At 44.2% G+C, this 22,226-nt stretch overlaps 1 protein-coding gene across 1 annotated transcript; it reads left to right on the top strand.

Moving 5' to 3' along the window:
- Positions 1-1,026: 1,026 nt before the first annotated feature.
- Positions 1,027-21,944, top strand: LOC121585687 (sodium-dependent neutral amino acid transporter B(0)AT1-like). Its single transcript, XM_045226454.1, has 12 exons — positions 1,027-1,327; positions 4,048-4,188; positions 4,507-4,644; positions 6,726-6,907; positions 13,716-13,826; positions 13,901-14,013; positions 14,182-14,310; positions 15,778-15,934; positions 16,026-16,227; positions 16,452-16,611; positions 18,740-18,902; positions 21,688-21,944. The coding sequence occupies exons 1-12, from the start codon at positions 1,126-1,128 to the stop codon at positions 21,898-21,900; spliced, it is 1,911 nt and encodes a 636-aa protein (XP_045082389.1). The 5' UTR covers positions 1,027-1,125; the 3' UTR covers positions 21,901-21,944.
- Positions 21,945-22,226: the final 282 nt, after the last annotated feature.

Below are 22,226 nucleotides of genomic sequence, written 5' to 3'. Positions count from 1 at the left end.
AGCTAGGTCTTCATCTGTCTGGTGTTAGCAAGTTACTGGCTAGCTAGGTCTTCATCTGTCTGGTGTTAGCTAGTTACTGGCTAGCTAGGTCTTCAGCCAGCATGGTGTTGTGGGGGGGGCTGCTGCTGTAAACCGCATCACAAGAGACATGCCAGATGGGAGATGGATAAAAAAAATGGACATCATTGATGCAATTTCAATGTGGTTTGAGTTGCTTTGTGTATCACCAAATTAGCTTGAGATGATATTACTGCAACACTGCATCCAAGTCTCTTGACATAGGTGTTTCAAAGAGCTGTCAGTCAAGGCGAGCTCATGAATATAAGCTCCCCGCCCACTCAGCCTATCTTTTCAGTCTTCCTGGTAGTTAGCCATGAGGGAGCATTTCTATCCCCCCAAAATAATATGTGTGATATTTTATTCACTCAAAAGGCTATTTTACATGGGAATCAAAATGACTGCCGGGGTCCTTTAAAATAGAAGTAGACTGTACAGATGAACTTATGTTAAAACCGTGTAAATAGAACATGTTTCGTTAGTCCACCTTTGCCACTCCGTACTGTATTTTCATTGTGTTCATGGAAAGTCTTGCACTGATAGCCAAGATAAGATAAGCGTTTATGGGAAGGATGTGTCCCCTGTTGGTGAATGAGAGGATAAAATGTGGTCTAGGTCACTCAGTCACGAGTGAGCTGGACCACATTCCATTCTGCATCGGGCCAAATTAGTGCGCTATATAAAGAATAGGGTGGTGATTTTGGGATGCAGACCCTCACTCCCTTCTGGAAAACAATTCCTATTATGTGACGGCTCTTCACATGATGTTTTAAACATTATAAAGATGGCTGACCTTTTAGCCGCCACAACCTGCTGACAACGTATAATATCTCACTGGGCTCAGATGTATCTTCCGATAACTGAAGCCACCGTGAAACCAAAGGTCAGCAGAAGTGCTGTGACAGTCCCCCTTTTAAAGAACACATTTAGAGGGTAAAGGCCACACAAGGAAGGCAGGACACACTGAGCAGTCAACCAGGTGACAACGAGAGAGGATAGACACACTCAGCAGTCAACCAGGTGACAACGAGAGAGAGAGTACCTTTATTGGGTGAGGAAGACTGCACCATGAGATTCCCCAAGCTGCCCAACCCGGGTCTGGATGACCGTATACCGTCCCACCAGGAGCTGGAGAGGATGGAGAAGGAGGAGGCCGGGGACAGGCCCAAATGGGACAACAAGACCCAGTACATGCTGACCTGTGTGGGCTTCTGTGTGGGGCTGGGGAACGTGTGGCGGTTCCCTTACCTGTGTCAGAGCCATGGAGGAGGTGAGTGGGCTTGATTGTATGCAACATTTTTGTTATTTTAAAACTGTAAATTAATGAAAAGGACTTTGAGTTACAACTTTTTTCACAGTAGAAATAAAACAGGGAATACTACAAACTACACTGAGATTACAAAACATTAGGAACACCTGCTCTTTCCATGACATAGACTGACCAGGTGAATCCAGGTGAAAGCTATGATCCTTTATTGATGTCACCTGTTAAGTCCACTTCAATCAGTGTAGAGACAATTGAGACATGGATTGTGTATGTGTGCCATTCAGAAGGTGAATGGGCAAGACAAAATGGGCAAGGCAAAACAAGTTCCTTTGAATGGGGTATGGTAGTAGGTGCCAGGCGCACCGGTTTGAGTGTGTTAAGAATTGCAATGCTGCTGGGTTTTTCACGCTCAACAGTTTCCCGTGTGTGTCAAGAATGGTCCACCACCCAAAGGACATCCAGCCGACTTGACACAACTGTGGAAAGCATTGGAGTCAACATGGGCCAGCATCCCTGTGGAACGCTTTCGACACCTTGTAGAGTCCATGCCCAGACGACTTGAGGCTGTTCTGAGGGCCAAAGGGGGTTCAACTCAATATTAGGAAGGTGTTCTCATTGTCTATGCCCTTGACACAAGTAGTTAAAGGGTGGAATACACTATACAATTAGCAGGATAATTTATCTGCATATACAGAGATAGCAGAATACTATCTTGATTATGGGATTAGTTGTGTGAACAATTGAATGACCAGTTAATTTTTTGTTGTATGGGTCAAAGATGTATTTGAAGTTAAATTTACTCTTAGATGCATCAAAACTGGGACCAAGAGAATGAAAAACAGCTTCTATCTCAAGGCCATCAGACTGTTAAATAGCCATCACTAGCACATTAGAGGCTGCTGCTGCCTATTTAAATCACTGGCCACTTTAAGAAATGGAACACTAGTCACTTTAATAATGTTTACATATCTTGCACTACTCATCTCATATGTATATACTGCATTCTATTCTATAATATTCTACTGTATCTTAGTCCATGCCGCTCTGTCATTGCTTGTCCATATATGTATATATTCTTAAATCCCATTCCTTACTAGTTTTGTGTGTATTGGGTATATGTTGTGAAATTGTTAGATATTACTTGTTAGATATTACTGCACTGTCGGAGCTAGAAGCACAAGCATTTCGCTACACCCGCTATAACATCTGCTAAACACGTGTATGTGACAAATAACATTTGATTTGATTTGATTTGAGATGATTATGACTGATAGAGAACTGTAGTATTCTCCCGAGTGGCGCAGTGGACTAAGGCACTGCATCGCAGCTCTGTTGTAGCCGGCCGCGACCGGGAGACCCATGGGGCGGCGCACAATTGGCCCAGGGTAGGGGAGGGAATGGCCGGCAGGGATGTAGCTCAGTTGGTAGAGCGTGGCATTTGCAACACCAGGGTTGTGGGTTCGATACCCACGGGGGGCCAGTATGAAGAAAAAATAATAATGTATGCACTCTGGATAAGAGCGTCTGCTAAATGACAAAAAATGTAGTAAATACATTTTGGATTGCTCAAAACCCAATACTGTACAGTATTTGAGAGGATTGCTAGTCATGGTTTGAAATCCTAACAAGTAATTAATTAAACAAACACATTCTTAATCATTCTCAACTTGTTAAATCGTTTTCAAATAGTGGTAGTTAAATTTCAGCTTTCTGTGCTAGTGTAACTAATGGGTATTTTAACACAGGGGAAGCCCCATAGTATATGTCTTGCTCCTCTGTATGCATTGCCGTACCTAGTTTACATAATTGTTTTCAACATGTTAATAACACTATAAAGTAACTGTCCAGTGTTTCCAGATTTCTATTAAATATGACCTATAATGACTTACACTAGGAGTTAAATAGTTTTCCTTCCAAAACATGGTAATTAAGTATAAAGCAGGTTTTCTGTGTTGGAATGGTGTGGGCGTACCCCAAGAACAGTATGGTGTGGGCGTACACCGGTCATTAAACATATCCATGTGAGTAGAACGCTGGTTGGCCAGCTCATCCTCCTCTAGACTGCTGATTGGCCAGCTCATCCTCCTCAGGAGTATGACATCCTACCCTATAAGGAGTTTGAGGTGGGGTTTTTAAAGTATTTTTTTCACCAATTTATGCTTTGGCCACAAATACGAATACAGGGCGGCAGATAGCCTAGCGTTGGGTAACTGAAAGGTTGCTGGTTCGACTCCCCGAGCCAACTATGTAAAAAAAATATGCCGATGTTCCCTTGAGCAAGGCACTTAACCCTAGTTGCTCTGGATAAGAGTGTCTGCTAAATGACAAAAATGTCAAATGTAGGCTAAGTCAACAACATTATTTAGGTATGAGTTAACAGATTATGAGCTTTTAAAAGTGAGAGTTAATTTTAAATTAAATTATCTGAGTATATTGAACACTAAACACTTTTATAACACAATAATACAACCGTTACTATTTCAATATTGGGGATGTGTTCAGTGGAGTATTGTTGATATGTCAACTGAGGAAAACAATTCGTGGTCCTCTGTAGCTCAGCTGGTAGAGCACGGCGCTTGTAACGCCAAGGTAGTGGGTTCGATCCCCGGGACCACCCATACACAAAAAAAAACAATTATGCACGTATGACTGTAAGTCGCTTTGGATAAAAGCGTCTGCTAAATGGCATATTTTATATTATAATTCCAATCTTGTGTTCCCAGGAGCATTTATGATCCCATTCCTGATCCTGGTGGTTCTGGAGGGAATTCCACTGCTGCACCTGGAGTTTGCAATCGGACAGCGCCTCAGGAAGGGCAGTGTCGGGGTGTGGGGCTCTGTCAACCCTTACCTCACTGGCATTGGTGGGTGACAGTCCATTCCGGATTACAGTATCTGTGTGGAATTCCTGTGATCATGTATGACAAAACCCTTTTGGCTCTATGAATATGGTTATAAGTAGTTATAAGTGCTTATGTTTTGCATTGTTATGCATTATGTATAACATACTTAAATATATATACTTTAAATAGTTGGATATATACTTGGATATAGCATACTTAAATATAAATACTGTAAATACTTGGATATGTGCTTGAATATAGCATACTTGAATAAACTTGGATATGATAATAATGCACTGGAATGTACAGGGAATGTAACTGACAGTTGTTGTGAAACAGGTATTGCCTCCATGTTGGTATCATTCTTGGTTGGGATGTACTACAACACCATCATGGCCTGGATCATGTGGTACCTCTTCAACTCCTTCCAGGACCCCTTGCCTTGGAGTCAGTGTCCCCTCAATGCAAACAAGACAGGTGCAGTATTTCCTTCATGAGTAACACTTAGTATTGTAGCGACCTTAACTCAATACCTAGCAACCTCGTCGAGACGTTTGGACGTCTTGGCGTTAAGGTTAAGGTGATGGCTTGGCAGTTGCTGGATCTGGGTCCGAGTCCCGGTCAGGGCTACCCCCTGAATTCACTACAGTATCATCAAAACCTGGACCAAAAATATATCTAAATGTAGCTAGCTAGCCTAATACCAGCATGCTAGCAAGCAGGATCACCTCACCGCCCCTATAGACGGGTTAGCTGAAAATGATGCGCACACGTCGATGGGGCAGAGGTCTGTGTGTTATTATTCTGAACGGTCAGATAGCTAGCAACAATGACAATAACCTGTCTTGTGGGGAATCGTAGGTGGCTCGTTGTATATTGTTAAGAAGCTGTTATGTGGGGAATCGTAGGTGGCTCGTTGTATCTTGTTAAGAAGCTGTCTTGTGGGGAATCGTAGGTAGCTTGTATCTTGTTAAGAAGCTGTCTTGTGGGGAATCGTAGGTGGCTCGTTGTATCTTGTTAAGAAGCTGTCTTGTGGGGAATCGTAGGTGGCTCGTTGTATCTTGTTAAGAAGCTGTCTTGTGGGGAATCGTAGGTGGCTCGTTTATCTTGTTAAGAAGCTGTCTTGTGGGGAATCGAGGTGGCTCGTTGTATCTTGTTAAGAAGCTGTCTTGTGGGGAATCGTAGGTGCTTGTATCTTGTTAAGAAGCTGTCTTGTGGGGAATCGTAGGTGGCTCGTTGTATCTTGTTAAGAAGCTGTCTTGTGGGGAAACGTAAGGTGGCTCGTTGTATATTGTTAAGAAGCTGTCTTGTGGGGAATCGTAGGTGGCTCGTTGTATATTGTTAAGAAGCTGTCTTGTGGGGAATCGTAGGTGGCTCGTTGTATATTGTTAAGAAGCTGTCTTGTGGGGAATCGTAGGTGGCTCGTTGTATCTTGTTAAGAAGCTGTCTTGTGGGGAATCGTAGGTAGCTTGTATCTTGTTAAGAAGCTGTCTTGTGGGGAATCGTAGGTGGCTCGTTGTATCTTGTTAAGAAGCTGTCTTGTGGGGAATCGTAGGTAGCTTGTATCTTGTTAAGAAGCTGTCTTGTGGGGAATCGTAGGTGGCTCGTTGTATCTTGTTAAGAAGCTGTCTTGTGGGAAATCGTAGGTGGCTCGTTGTATCTTGTTAAGAAGCTGTCTTGTGGGGAATCGTAGGTGGCTCGTTGTATCTTGTTAAGAAGCTGTCTTGTGGGGAATCGTAGGTGGCTCGTTGTATCTTGTTAAGAAGCTGTCTTGTGGGGAATCGTAGGTGGCTCGTTGTATCTTGTTAAGAAGCTGTCTTGTGGGGAATCGTAGGTGGCTCGTTGTATCTTGTTAAGAAGCTGTCTTGTGGGGGAATCGTAGGTGGCTCGTTGTATCTTGTTAAGAAGCTGTCTTGTGGGGAATCGTAGGTGGCTCGTTGTATCTTGTTAAGAAGCTGTCTTGTGGGGAATCGTAGGTGGCTCGTTGTATATTGTTAAGAAGCTGTCTTGTGGGAAATCGTAGGTGGCTGTTATTAATATCATGTTGTTTTGAGGTGTTTTGACTTGTCGCGTCTATGCTAATATGGCAAAAAAAATGTAATGTAACAATGTATTTGACAGACAACAAGTTCTCATTGTGCAAATGTATGTTTTCAATCATTTTCAAATATAATTTCCATGTCGTCAACAATTATTTGATTCTAAGCCAACCCCGCCTGTTTTGCTCCACGGTTGCGCACGCAGCAGTTTCGTATCAACAACCCATCCGTCTATAGCTAACGCTCACACATATTTATTTGAGATGAGCTGGCTAGCCAGATAGCGTTAAGTAAAACAGATATTTTATGTCTTTGAGTCGTTCCTCAAGATGTATCATGTAGAATCATGCTGTATCATGCTGAATAATGCTGAATCATGCTGAATGCATTGGCAGTAGATAGCTAGCTAGTCAAAGATTGACAATTCAGACCAACCCAACTTCTATCTCATCTCATCTTAGCTGTTGTAATTTTAGATCCAGACCGGCCTTTAAACAGTTTGAATATCGGCCCCTGCAGGTCTGGTGTCAGAATGCGCACGGAGCACCTCAGTGGATTACTTCTGGTACAGAGAGACACTGAACACCTCTACGGCCATAGATATATCTGGAGGCCTCCAGTGGTGGATGGTGCTAGCCCTGGTGTCTGCCTGGACTCTGCTCTATGTCTGCTGTATCAGGGGGATCGAGACTACTGGCAAGGTACCAGCTCAGCTTTAATTTCTTCCAGCTTGTGAGGGAGGTCAAATTTCTGCAAAAATAATGGCCTGCCTTGGGAATGGTGCCAGTTGTCTTATCACTGATGTTTGTCTCTCTCTCACCCTTTCTCTCTCTCTGTCTGTCTCTCTCTCTCTCTCTCTCTCTCTCTGTCCCCCTTCTCTCTCTCTCTCTCTCTCTCTCTCTCTCTCTCTCTCTCTCTCTCTCTCTCTCTCTCTCTCTGTCTCTCTCTCTCTCTATCTCTCTCTCTCTCTCTCTCTCTGTCCCCCTTTCTCTCAATTCAATTCAATTCAATTTAAGGGCTTTATTGGCATGGGAAACGTGTGTTAACATTGCCAAAGCAAGTGAAGTAGATAGTAAACAAAAGTGAAATAAACAATAAATATTAACAGTAAACATTACACTCAGAAGTTTCAAAAGAATAAAGACATTTCAAATGTCATATTATGTATATATACAGTGTTGTAACAATGTGCAAATAGTTATAGTACAAATGGGAAAATAAATAAACATAAATATGGGTTGTATTTACAATGGTGTTTGTTCTTCACTGGTTGCCCTTTTCTTGTGGCAACAGGTCACAAATCTTGCAGCTGTGATGGCACACTGTGGTTTTTCACCCAGTAGATAAGGGAGTTTATCAAAATTGGGTTTGTTTTCGAATTCTTTGTGGATCGCTGTAATATGAGGGAAATATGTGTCTCTAATATGGTCATACATTTGGCAGGAGGTTAGGAAGTGCAGCTCAGTTTCCACCTCATTTTGTGGGCAGTGTGCACATAGCCTGTCTTCTCTTGAGAGCCAGGTCTGCCTACGGCGGCCTTTCTCAATAGCAAGGCTATGCTCACTGAGTCTGTACATAGTCAAAGCTTTCCTTAAGTTTGGGTCAGTCACAGTGGTCAAGTATTCTGCCACTGTGTACTCTCTGTTTAGGGCCAAATAGCATTCTAGTTTGCTCTGTTTTTTTGTTTGTTCTTTCCAATGTGTCAAGTAATTCTCTTTTTGTTTTCTCATGATTTGGTTGGGTCTAGTTGTGTGGTTGTTGTTGTTGTCCTGGGGCTGTGTGGGGTCTGTTTGTGTTTGTAACAGAGCCCCAGGACAAGCTTACTTAGGGGACTCTTCTCCAAGTTCATCTCTCTGTAGGTGATGGCTTTGTTATGGAAGGTTTGGGAATCGCTTCCTTTTAAGTGGTTATAGAATTTAACAGCTCTTTTCTGGATTTTGATAATTAGCGGGTATTGGCCTAATTCTGCTCTGCATGCATTATTAGGTGTTTTACGTTGTACACGGAGGATGTTTTTGCAGAATTCTGCATGCAGAGTCTCAATTTGGTGTTTGTCCCATTTTGTGAATTCTTGGTTGGTGAGCGGACCCCAGACCTCAGAACCATAAAGGGCAATGGGTTCTATAACTGATTCAAGTATTTTTAGCCAGATCCTAATTGGTATGTCAAATTTTATGTTCCTTTTGATGGCATAGAAGGCCCTTCTTGCCTTGTCTCTCAGATCGTTCACAGCTTTGTGGAAGTTACCTGTGGCGCTGATGTTTAGGCCGAGGTATGTATAGTTTTTGTGTGCTCTAGGGCAACGGTGTCTAGATGGAATTTGTATTTGTGGTCCTGGCAACTGGACCTTTTTTGGAACACCATTATTTTTGTCTTACTGAGATTTACTGTCAGGGCCCAGGTCTGACAGAATCTGTGCAGAAGATCTAGGTGCTGCTGTAGGCCCTCCTTGGTTGGTGACAGAAGCACCAGATCGTCAGCAAACAGAAGACATTTGACTTCAGATTCTAGTAGGGTGAGGCCGGGTGCTGCAGACTGTTCTAGTGCCCTCGCCAATTCGTTGATTTATATGTTGAAGAGGGTGGGGCTTAAACTGCATCCCTGTCTCACCCCACGGCCCTGTGGAAAGAAATGTGTGTGTTTTTGCCAATTTTAACCGCACACTTGTTGTTTGTGTACATGGATTTTATAATGTCGTATGTTTTTCCCCCAACCCCACTTTCCATCAATTTGTATAGCAGACCCTCATGCCAAATTGAGTCAAAAGCTTTTTTGAAATCAACAAAGCATGAGAAGACTTTGCCTTTGTTTTGGTTTGTTTGTTTGTCAATTAGGGTGTGCAGGGTGAATACGTGGTCTGTCGTACAGTAATTTGGTAAAAGCCAATTTGACATTTGCTCAGTACATTGTTTTCACTGAGGAAATGAACTAGTCTGCTGTTAATGATAATGCAGAGGATTTTCCCAAGGTTGCTGTTGACGCATATTCCACGGTAGTTATTGGGGTCAAATTTGTCTCCACTTTTGTGGATTGGGGTGATCAGTCCTTGGTTCCAGATGTTGGGGAAGATGCCAGAGCTAAGGATGATGTTAAAGAGTTTAAGTATAGCTAATTGAAATTTGTGGTCTGTATATTTTATCATTTCATTGAGGATACCATCAACACCACAGGACTTTTTTGGGTTGGAGGGTTTGTATTTTATCCTGTAGTTCATTCAATGTAATTGGAGAATCCAGTGGGTTCTGGTAGTCTTTAATAGTTGATTCTAAGATTTGCATTTGATCATGTATATTTTTTTGCTGTCTGTTCTCTGTTATAGGGCCAAAAAGATTGGAGAAGTGGTTTACCCATACATCTCCGTTTTGGATAGATAGCTCTTCGTGTTGTTGTTTGTTTAGTGTTTTCCAATTTTCCCAGAAGTGGTTAGAGTCTATGGATTCTTCAATTACATTGAGCTGATTTCTGACATGCTTTTCCTTCTTTTTCCGTAGTGTATTTCTGTATTGTTTTAGTGATTCACCATAGTGAAGGCGTAGGCTCAGGTTTTCTGGGTCTCTATGTTTTTGGTTGGATAGGTTTCTCAATTTCTTTCTTAGGTTTTTGCATTCTTCATCAAACCATTTATCACTGTTATTACTTTTCTTTGGTTTTCTGTTAGAGATTTTTAGATTTGATAGGGGAAGCTGAGAGGTCAAATATACTGTTTAGGTTTTCTACTGCCAAGTTTACACCTTCACTATTACAGTGGAACGTTTTGTCCAGGAAGTTGTCTAGAATGGATTGAATTTGTTGTTTCCTAATTGTTTTTTGGTAGGTTTCAACACTACTTTCCTTCCATCTATAGCATTTCTTAATATTATTCAGTTCTTTTGGCTTTGATGCCTCATGATTGAGTATTGCTCTGTTCAAGTAGACTGTGATTTTGCTGTGGTCTGATAGGGGTGTCAGTGGGCTGACTGTGAACGCTCTGAGAGACTCTGGGTTGAGGTCAGTGATAAAGTAGTCTACTGTACTACTGCCAAGAGATGAGCTATAGGTGTACCTACCATAGGAGTCCCCTCGAAGCCTACCATTGACTATGTACATACCCAGTGTGCGACAGAGCTGCAGGAGTCGTGACCCATTTTTGTTGGTTATGTTGTCGTAGTTGTGCCTAGGGGGGCATATGGGGGAGGGAATGCTGTCACCTCCAGGTAGGTGTTTGTCCCCCTGTGTGCTGAGGGTGTCAGGTTCTTGTCCAGTTCTGGCATTTAGGTCGCCACAGACTAGTACATGTCCCTGGGTCTGGAAATTATTGATTTCCCCCCTCCAGGATGGAGAAACTGTCTTCATTAAAGTATGGGGATTCTAGTGGGGGATATAGGTAGCACACAGGAGGACATTTTTCTCAGTTGAGATAATTTCCTTTTGAATTTCTAACCAAATGTAAAATGTTCCTGTTTTGATTAATTTAATAGAGTGAGTTAGGTCTGCTCTATACCAAATTAGCATACCCCCTGAGTCCCTTCCCTGTTTCACACCTGGTAGTTTGGTGGATGGGACTACCAGCTCTCTGTAACCTAGAGGGCAACCAGTGGGTCCGTCTCCTCTATACCATGTTTCTTGTAGGATGACAATGTCTGTATTTCCGATTTCTTTGGTGAAGTCCAGATTCCTGCTCTTTAGGCCAAAGGCAGATGACCTCAGGCCTTGGATTTTCCAGGATGAATTAGTGAAGGCTTTGTGTTCCATAAAGTGTCTAATGTTGTTGGTTGTGTGGTTTGGCCTCAGGCCAGTAATTGTGAGCAGAGCCTGCTGAGCATCTGGTACATGCCATTGGCTTGGGCTAGTGTAAGAGTGGGTGTTGGGCCTGTTTGCCTGCTCACGGCCTGGGCGTATGTGTGACTTTCATGTTGAGGCCCTCTTTGTGGGAGTGGGGGGCTTGGGGTGGGTAGGAGGGGCATAGGTCTGATCTGAGGGGGCCTAAATGGGGTGTGGGCATGGTTGACTTGGGGGGGAGTTAATTGGTTGGGGTGGGGGTGTAGATGTGGTTGATGGTGCTGTGGTCTGGATGTAGGTCCTCTCTGCGGGGGTCCTCTATGTGTAGGTCCTGGGGGGGGTCCCGCAGGTCTGGGAGAGTGTCTCGCTGGTCTGGGCGGGGTGTCTGTTGATCTGTTGCTCCTGTGTGAGGTGTTGGGTCTGCGGTTGAGGGCGATATCCTTTAGGGTCCGGCGAAGGTGGGCACTGCTGCCTTGTATAGGTGGACCTGGTCGTAAAGGCTGTTCACGTCCAGGGTGGAGTGGTGGGCCAGGAAGACATTTGGTTTTGATGCACAGTCACGGGAAATACTTGCGTTTACCCGCTGTATGGTAGCAGGGTGGAAGTCTTTTCGTGGTAACAGGGTTGAGATAACCACTTGTGCGTTGGGGAAAGTAGAAGAAGCTTTTTCTATCACGCCCTTGAGTGATGTGGCCACCCTTTCCTGCTGTGTTCTCAGGTCGTTTGTGCCTGTGTGTATTATTATGTGGCTGGGTGATCCTAGTCGGTCCTTAGACAGAAGGTCTAGGGCGCGCTGGGTATTTGGACACCAGAGTTTAGACACTGTGTGTTTTGGAAAAAGTTTATTTTCTTGTATGTATTTCCCGTTTGAGTCCATAAGGAGTACAATCTGTGGCTTGTGTATGTCCTCAGTGGGTGTGGGGGGGTCGTCATGAGGGCTATCAGGGTGTCTGACTGGGGGGTTGCTCAGAGGGGTTGGGGTCCCCAGGGCTTGGGGTTCTTCATTTGTTTGTCTGGGTGTGATGTCGAGGCTATGGTCAGGGTCTAGGGTGTACTGTTCTGCTGCGGTGTCGAGACTTTGGCCAGGATCTGAGGTGGGCTGTTCTCTAATGGGTTGTTCAATGTCACCCGTCATCGTTCTCACCTTCTCCTCCAGCACTCTGATCCTCTCCTCTAGTGCTCTGTTCTTCTCCTGCTCCTGCTCTTTCTCCTGTTGATGTTGTCTCACCACAGTCCAGAGTGCAGACATGTCTCTCTCCACCTGCAGCTCTCCAGGTCTAGTTAAGGGGGTGTTGTTGTGCTGGACTGTTGTCTGGGTCTGTGCTGACTGGAGTGTGTTCACCTGCTGTTCCAGCTCCACCTGCCTTACCTCCAGCTGGGTGAATTTATCCTTCATTTCAATGAGGGAGTAGTACTCTGTGCTGGGAAGTTGAGTTTCTGCTTGGGGTTGCTCTGTGGGGTTATTTAATGAAGAGGTCTGGTCTGACCCGCTCGGGGTAGGGGTATCTTTCTCAAGGGACAGCTTCTCCTGCTGAGCTATTTCTTTGATTAGGTGAAAGTCCAGCTGGAACTGTTTGGTGTTGCCTTGAACCAAAACGGTTCCAGATTTATAGAGATTAATATTAGACGACTCAGAGTCCTCGTTGTCCAGTATCCTGAGTTTCCACCCGTCGCTAACACCCCCCTCTTAACAGAGGGGTAGTGTGCTAGTATAGCACTGTGCCATGCCAGGGGATGGTCTGTGTGGAAGATAAGGTTGCTTATGTTCCCATTTTTATACAAATCAGCAAAAAAGTGTCTCGTGCTTCCCCAAAAGAAGTTTCAATTTGTACTCTTTTCGTGTCTTGTCGTTTTTTACATTCAGAGGGTACTGTATTTTAATGACCTCTGAACAGTGGGGAGTGCTTCTAAGGCCTCTTCTAAGGCCTCTAGTTGGGGTAGACTGTACGACTCTCCTGCCATTGTTGGGCTCAAGGGCTTTGACACCTCTCACTTCACACGTCAGTGCTAATTGAAATTGTATCTCTTTGTAGCAAGCTTAAGCTTGGTAGCCTTAGAATTCAGTCCTTATAATATAAAATATATCATTGTAATGAATTTTTCTTCTTGGTTTTTGAAAGTGAAAAATAGCTTCATACTAAACATTACTCGCTCAGTTCCAGGTTGGATGGTGTTTTCAGGTTTCTGTTTGTTTTCCAGAGCATTTGCTGTATAGTTTGAGAATAGTAATCCTTGGTAGTAGAAAGCTTTCCAGGTAATTCCGTCCAAAATCAGGTGGTAGGTTTGGAGTTTTGGTTTGGAATAAAGGTTATGTTGTGGAGGGTAGCATCCTGTATATGTCCCTGCCAAAAAATCCTACTTTATCTAACTCTAAATCTATATTTTTTGTTAAAAATGCAGGAGCAATGTCTTTGAGCTCTCTCTCTCTCTCTCTCTCTCTCTCTCTCTCTCTCTCTCTCTCTCTCTCTCTCTCTCTCTCTCTGTCTCTCTCTCTTCTGTCTCTCTCTCTCTCTCTCTCTCTCTCTCTCTCTCTCTCTCTCTCTCTCTCTCTCTCTCTCTCTCTCTCTCTCTCTCTCTCTCTCTCTCTCTCTCTCTCTCTCTCTCTCTCTCTCTCTCTCTCTCTCTCTCTCTCTCTCTCTCTCTCTCTCTCTCTCTCTCTCTCTCTCTCTCTCTCTCTCAGTGGTTCTGGATTCAGTTTATGTAACAGTTTTATAATCTCTCTCTTTCTCATTTCTCTCTCTTCCTCGTCAGGCTGTGTACATAACATCCACGTTGCCCTACTTGGTGCTCACCATCTTCCTGATCAGAGGACTGACTCTCAAAGGTTCTCTGGATGGAGTCAAGTTCCTCTTCACACCAGATGTAAGTATTAACTTTATGTACTACCGTTGTCATGATACTAATTCTTTGTGTCTAACTGTTTTCTATTTCTCCAGGTGAATGAGTTGATGAACCCGTCCACCTGGCTGGATGCAGGTGCCCAGGTGTTCTACTCTTTCTCCTTGGCCTTTGGAGGTCTCATCTCCTTCTCCAGCTATAACTCAGTGCAGTAAGTGACTCCTTATTACAACGTTTTAAGAACACTTTTATTGAGGCTGAATCCTAATCCATGCAGAGAGTAAGTCATAGATGCTCATAGAAATTATACCAAATGGATCTCGTCTTTCATCTCTTCATATTAATTTGAGTAATTTGCTTCCATTGTCTGTTTCTCCAGCAACAACTGTGAACAAGATGCCGTCATCATCTCCATCATCAACGGCTTCACTTCCGTTTACTCTGCTACCGTCATCTACTCCATCATTGGCTTCAGGGCCACAGAGAAGTTTGACGAATGCACGGATGGGTAAGTTCCTTCTTGGTTGAATCCATTCTTTCATCCAAATTCAATGTAGACTGAACACATATTTGTTGACAACACTGTCAAAATTGGATTGAATGAATGGGGATTAGAGGAAGATAAACTAATGAGTTTGATATTTTGGTCATACTTCTATGTACTCTCTTCCTGGTAACATCATGGCCCTGCTGAATGTGATCTCTTCCTAGTAACATAATGGCTCTGCTGAATGTGATCTCTTCCTAGTAACATAATGGCTCTGCTGAATGTGATCTCTTCCTAGTAACATCATGGCCCTGCTGAATGTGATCTCTTCCTAGTAACATCACGGCCCTGCTGAATGTGATCTCTTCCTAGTAACATTTTACAAAAACATTTTAGTCATTTAGCAGACGCTCTTATCCAGAGCGACTTACAGGAGCAATTAGGGTTAAGTGCCTTGGTCAAGGGCACATCGACAGATTTTTCACCTAGTCGGCTCGAGGATTAGAACCAGCAACCTTTCGGTTACTGGCACAATGCTCTTAACCACTAAGCTACCTGCCGTAACATCATGGCCCTGCTGAATGTGATCTCTTCCTAGTAACATAAGGGCCCTGCTGAATGTGATCTCTTCCTAGTAACATAATGGCATTGCTGAATGTGATCTCTTCCTAGTAACATAATGGCCCTGCTGAATGTGATCTCTTCCTGGTAACATCATGGCCCTGCTGAATGTGATCTCTTCCTAGTAACATAATGGCTCTGCTGAATGTGATCTCTTCCTAGTAACATAATGGCTCTGCTGAATGTGATCTCTTCCTGGTAACATCATGGCCCTGCTGAATGTGATCTCTTCCTGGTAACATCATGGCCCTGCTGAATGTGATCTCTTCCTAGTAACATAATGGCCCTGCTGAATGTGATCTCTTCCTAGTAACATCATGGCCCTGCTGAATGTGATATCTTCCTAGTAACATATAATGGCTCTGCTGAATGTGATCTCTTCCTAGTAACATAATGGCTCTGCTGAATGTGATCTCTTCCTGGTAACATCATGGCCCTGCTGAATGTGATCTCTTCCTGGTAACATAATGGCCCTGCTGAATGTGATCTCTTCCTGGTAACATCATGGCCCTGCTGAATGTGATCTCTTCCTAGTAACATAATGGCCCTGCTGAATGTGATCTCTTCCTAGTAACATCGTGGCCCTGCTGAATGTGATCTCTTCCTAGTAACATCATGGCCCTGCTGAATGTGATCTCTTCCTGGTAACATCATGGCCCTGCTGAATGTGATCTCTTCCTAGTAACATCATGGCCCTGCTGAATGTGATCTCTTCCTAGTAACATCATGGCCCTGCTGAATGTGATCTCTTCCTAGTAACATCGTGGCCCTGCTGAATGTGATCTCTTCCTAGTAACATCATGGCCCTGCTGAATGTGATCTCTTCCTGGTAACATCATGGCCCTGCTGAATGTGATCTCTTCCTAGTAACATCATGGCCCTGCTGAATGCATTTGATCTTCCTGAGGACCACTTCACTGTGAACAACTATGATGAAGTCCTCCAAGGTTTCAACAGCACATCACCAGACATCATCCATGGATTAAACCTGAAGACCTGCGATCTGCAGCAGTTTCTCAGTCAGGTAGTGAAATTACATGACGTCCAATCCAAGACATATCATTGACTCCAAGGGACACCAGAACTTTCTTAAGTCGGTACTGTGTTTGCTGTAGGGTGTGGAGGGAACTGGTCTGGCGTTCATCGTGTTCACAGAGGCCATCACCAAGATGCCGATCTCTCCTCTCTGGGCCATCCTGTTCTTCGTCATGCTCTTCTGTCTGGGACTGTCTACCATGTTTGGGAACATAGAAGGGGTCGTGGTGCCCCTTCAGGATCTCAACATCTTCCCCAAGTGGCCCAAAGAGGTCTTGACAGGTTAGTGACATACAGTAGCTGAGATTCGTCTTCTTCTGAGCTGCACTGAATCGAAATGGCTTCAACCCAAATCATTGTCTCATCGTCCCAGTTCTTCGGGGATTGAGATCACAAGCTTGTCGTTGACCTTTAGGGGGATCCTCTGAACATCCAATGAGGTTGAGCACCCCTGAAAGAACCTTGGTTGTCAACTTTTCACGATGTTCTTTGTTTTGTTTTTTCAGGTGTGACTTGTGTTGTGTGTTTCGCCATCGCTCTCATATTCACCCAGCAGTCCGGTAACTACTGGCTGGCCTTGTTCGACAGCTTCGCCGGCTCCATCCCTCTCCTAGTCATCGCCTTCTGTGAGATGGTGTCTGTTGTTTACATCTACGGGATAGACAGGTGAGTCCAGAGCCAGAACACCATTAAAATAAAATAGAACTGAATGGAATAGAAATACCTGTCAATGCTATGTGGACATGTACCTTTCCGCTTCACAGTGACATAAATCACATCCAAACAAACAGCATTAAAACATCAGGGGCACTTTGTCCTTCAGAAAAACAACCACAATGTCACTACAGCCTGCTTTATCAGGACAATAAAAAGGCACGTTTTAGTGTCATTATGTCCACTGGGAGGAAGGGAGAGCATTAGGCCTGCAGATTGTATCTCTGGAACCAGGAAGTGTGCTGGTGCACTCAGCTGTACTAATGCCACATGGTACCCCCATGACTCATTCTCAACTGATACCACATGGTACCCCATGACTCACTCTCAACTGATACCACATGGTACCCCCATGACTCATTCTCAACTCTAATGGAGAACTATCTCTGCACACTATATGTCACTGTAAACGACTGATTTATGAAGACGATGTGTAGACCCTTAGGTAAGACGATGTGTAGACCCTTAGGGAAGACGATGTGTAGACCCTTAGGGAAGACGATGTGTAGACCCTTAGGGAAGACGATGTGTAGACCCTTAGGGAAGACGATGTGTAGACCCTTAGGGAAGACGATGTGTAGACCCTTAGGGAAGACGATGTGTAGACCCTTAGGGAAGACGATGTAGACCTTAGGGAAGACGATGTGTAGACCCTTAGGAAGACGTAGACCCTTAGGGAAGCGATGTGTGACCCTTAGGGAAGACGATGTGTAGACCCTTAGGGAAGACGATGTGTAGACCCTTAGGGAAGACGATGTGTAGACCCTTAGGGAAGACGATATTAGGTACTTAGGTCTCTAGAGTGAACATTAACTCAGATATCCAGCCAAAGCTCAAAGTCATTAGACAGACATGTGTTCCATGCTAGACATGTGTTCCATACTGGACATGTGTTCCATACTGGACATGTGTTCCATGCTAGACATGTATTCCATGCTAGACATGTGTTCCATACTAGACATGTGTTCCATGCTAGACATGTGTTCCATACTGGACATGTGTTCCATGCTAGACATGTGTTCCATGCTAGACATGTGTTCCATACTAGACATGTGTTCCATGCTAGACATGTGTTCCATGCTAGACATGTGTTCCATACTGGACATGTGTTCCATGCTAGACATGTATTCCATGCTAGACATGTGTTCCATACTAGACATGTGTTCCATGCTAGACATGTGTTCCATACTGGACATGTGTTCCATACTGGACATGTGTTCCATGCTAGACATGTGTTCCATACTGGACATGTGTTCCATGCTAGACATGTGTTCCATGCTAGACATGTGCTCCATACTGGACATGTGTTCCATGCTAGACATGTGTTCCATGCTAGACATGTGTTCCATACTGGACATGTGTTCCATGCTAGACATGTATTCCATGCTAGACATGTGTTCCATACTAGACATGTGTTCCATGCTAGACATGTGTTCCGTACTGGACATGTGTTCCATGATAGACATGTGTTTCACGCTAGACATGTGTTCCACGCTAGACATGTGTTCCACGCTAGACATGTGTTCCATGATAGACATGTGTTCCATGATAGACATGTGTTCCACGCTAGACATGTGTTCCATGCTAGACATGTGTTCCACTCTAGACATGTGTAATGTAGTAGACCTCAGTAGACGTATAAGTACATCCAGGGGCGCAACTTTGGCTTTAGAAGTGGGGTGGACATAATAATAATATATGTATATTTTTTTTATCCAGTGGGATAAACACTCCAAACAGCCCACCCGACCACTCGGAGGCGTCCGCATGGTCCTAAAGCACACCGTAGCCTTGTTTTGTATCACATTCCAATGATACAACTGGGGGGGAACAAAAATGCAATTTCAGAATATGGGGGGGGGACTTGTCCCCAGTGAATGTTGCGCCCCTGAGTACACCTTAGGTCTTCATTAGACCTGTCTTGATAAATCAGACTTGGGAATTGGGAACATGTATCACAGTGTGCGTATTCCTCTTAATTGGATATCATGGTGAACGTTCACTCTGATAACCAGCCCTTGGAATTGGAAGCCATTGGAACATCGAAATCCCAGTTCATTCACTCTGCTCACTCTGACAGGTTTAACGCAGACATCGAGTTCATGATTGGCCACAAGCCCAACCTGTTCTGGCAGGTGACCTGGAGGTTCGTCAGTCCAGTCATCATGCTGGCCATCTTCATCTTCTACTTTGTCACCCAGGTCAGCGGGGAGCTGACCTACCTCGTATGGGACCAAGACGCGGTAAGTCCTGTTGACAGGAAATAGTTAATGGATGTGGTTGATGTCGTTGTCTGTGTCCCAAATGATACCCTATTCCTTTAGTAGTGCACTACTTTTGACCAGGGCCCATAGGGTAGTGCACTACTTTTGACCAGGGCCCGTAGGGTAGTGCACTACTTTTGACCAGGGCCCATAGGGTAGTGCACTACTTTTGACCAGGGCCCGTAGGGTAGTGCACTACTTTTGACCAGGGCCCGTAGGGTAGTGCACTACTTTTGACCAGGGCCCGTAGGGTAGTGCACTACTTTTGACCAGGGCCCCAATAGGGGATGCAGACATTGACTTGTATGCATTTTCTCCCTTATTCTAACTAAAATAATTAAAGTTAACCTCCTAGAGTCGATGTCCGCACCCCACACTGAAATCTAATTGGCATAATAAAGACAGAGAATAGCCTAAATTATCTTGCAAACTAATGTAATAGTATTTTTTTCAACCTTAAAATGAGTAACGCATCCATGGGCACGTTTTGAGGTTACTGGAACTAAAAATGTCTTCTTATGTCATCATAGAAAGCGTTCAGGGTCGCAGGTCTGTGGAAATCTTCACAATTGATATAATAATCTATCTACAGAGAATATCATTTACATTACATTTTTACATTTTAGTCATTTAGTAGACGCTCTTATCCAGAGCGACTTACAGTTAGTGAATACATATATATATATTTTTTTTTATACTGGCCCCCCGTGGGAATCAAACCCACAACCCTGGCGTTGCAAACGCCATGCTCTATCAACTGAGCTACATCCCTGCCGGCCATTCCCTCCCCTACCCTGGACGACGCTAGGCCAATTGTGCGCCGCCCCATGGGTCTCCCGGTCGCGGCCGGCTGCGACAGAGCCTGGATTCGAACCAGGATCTCTAGTGGCACAGCTAGCACTGACCACTGCGCCAGTTAGCCTTAGACCACTGCGCCACTCAGGAGTCTGAGTGCATTGATCACTTGCACCATGTACTTTAATGTCATCTCAACTAACTGTAATCCATGTCATTTGGTTGTGCTATTAGATCAAGCACTGTGATAACACATTAAATTGTTGCGTAAATAAACAAAATAGCTGACATTGTATTCCCATTTGAACTTTAGTGTGCTTTTAACTACACTTTATATACAAAAGTATGTGTACATCCCTTCAAAATTAGTGGATTTGAATATTTCAGCCACACCCGTTGCTGACAGGTGTATAAAATCGAGCACACAGCCATGCAATCTCCATAGACAAACATTGGCAGTAGAATGGCCTTACTGAAGAGCTCAGTGACTTTCAACGTGGCACCGTCATAGGATGCCACCTTTCCAACAAGTCAGTACATCAAATGTATGCCCTGCTAGAGCTGCCCCGGTCGACTGTAAGTGATGTTATTGTGAAGTGGAAACGTCTAGGAGCAACAACGGCTCAGCAGCGAAGTGGTAGGCCACACAAGCTCACAGAACTGGATCGCCGAGTGCTGAAGCACGTAAAAATAATCTGTCCTCGGTTGCAACACTCACTACCAAATTCCAAACTGCCTCTGGAAGCAACGTCAGCACAAGAACTGTTTGTCGGGAGCTTCATGAAATGGGTTTCCATGGCCGAGCAGCCGCACACAAGCCTAAGATCACCATGCGCAATGCCAAGCGTCGGCTGGAGTGGTGTAAAGCTTGCAGCCATTGGACTCTGGAGCAGTCCGACCGAGTTTGGTGGATGCCAGCAGAACGCTACCTGCCCCAATGCATAGTGCCAACTGTAAAGTTTGGTGGAGGAGGAATAATGGTCTGGGGCTGTTTTTCATGGTTCGGGCAAGGCCCCTTAGTTACAGTGAAGGGAAATCTTAATGCTACAGCATTCAATGACATTCTAGACGATTCTGTGCTTCCAACTTTGTGGCATCAATTTGTGGAAGGCCCTTTCCTGTTTTAGCATGACAATTCCCCCGTGCACAAAGCGAGGTCCATACAGAAAGGGGTTGTCGAGATCGGTGTGGAAGAACTTGACTGGCCTAGTCTCGTGGACAGTCTATGTAAACATAAATGGTACCGTAGATCTGTCATGATACAACAGGATGAGTGAGATAAGGCAGCAACAGTTTAGCTCTGGTGCTTGGGTTTTTCCTCACTGGTTATTTGGAAAAACCACGATTTCTTAGGTGTTAGCATTTTTAGATTTTTGGAAGGGGAGGGACATTTGGTCCATAGACTTGCCCGTAACTTGCGAAGAGAGAAGGTGGAGCTCTTCATTCCGGTTCTCTTGTCACGATCGTCGAAGGAGGAGGACCAAGGCGCAGCGTGATAGTCGTACATACTTATTTTATTAAGTGCACACAAAAAACAAAACAACAAACAATAACGTGACGTCCTAGGTCTAACACAACCAACACGGAACAAGATCCCACAAACACTGTGGGAAAACTGGCTGCTTAAGTATGGCTCCCAATCAGAGACAACAAGCAACAGCTGATACTCGTTGCCTCTGATTGAGAACCACACTGGCCAACATAGAAACACAATACTAGAAATGAACGTAGAACCAAAACACATAGACTCTACACACCCTGGCTCAACATATTAGAGTCCCCAGAGCCAGGGTGTGACATCTCTTCTCTTAACACGGTATGGACACAGAACTTAAATCGAGCATCGGGTTAACCAAGATTAATAAATGATCAACAAATTAAAAGACAAATGAGGATAAACAATAAAGTTAAGTCAATAAAGTCAGTTATTTTTGTTGTTCCCTGATTTCCTTAATCTCCCTGGTTCCAGGAGGAGTTCCCCACCCTGGCAGACCGTCAGTATCCTGGCTGGATCTACGTCATCATCTTCATCCTGGCTGGCATTCCTAGTCTGGCTGTGCCTGGAGTCGCCATATTCAAACTCATCTACAACCGCTGCTGCCAGAAAGAGAACGGCTTCAGAGAAGACACCGTCGACTCTGTCTCCGCTAAAATACAGATGAAGGAAAAAATTATTGACTAAAAGTAAAAGGTTCACCTTCAGCTCTGGATTTCAAATGAAAAGTGGGGGGGTTTCAGAGGTTTTTTTATTTTCTTTCTGTCATCTGGAACAATTGAAGATGTCCAATACATTACGCAAATTAAAGTTTGAAGCATAGATCTCCAGCTACCAGTAGCACGCAGCCCACCGATGAGTAGCTCACCAAACAATTCTGAAAGTACGTGAAATTGTCACGGTCGTCGTAAGTAACAGACCAAGGCGCAGCGCGATATGCGTACATCTTTTAATGAGTACTTTATAATACAACACAAAACGATACGTGAAGTCCTAAGGTTAACAAAACACAA

Source organism: Coregonus clupeaformis, chromosome 17 (assembly GCF_020615455.1).
Source record: "Coregonus clupeaformis isolate EN_2021a chromosome 17, ASM2061545v1, whole genome shotgun sequence".
In the NCBI taxonomy this organism is placed as follows: domain Eukaryota; kingdom Metazoa; phylum Chordata; class Actinopteri; order Salmoniformes; family Salmonidae; genus Coregonus; species Coregonus clupeaformis.
This window is presented reverse-complemented; position numbering and strand designations above follow the sequence as displayed.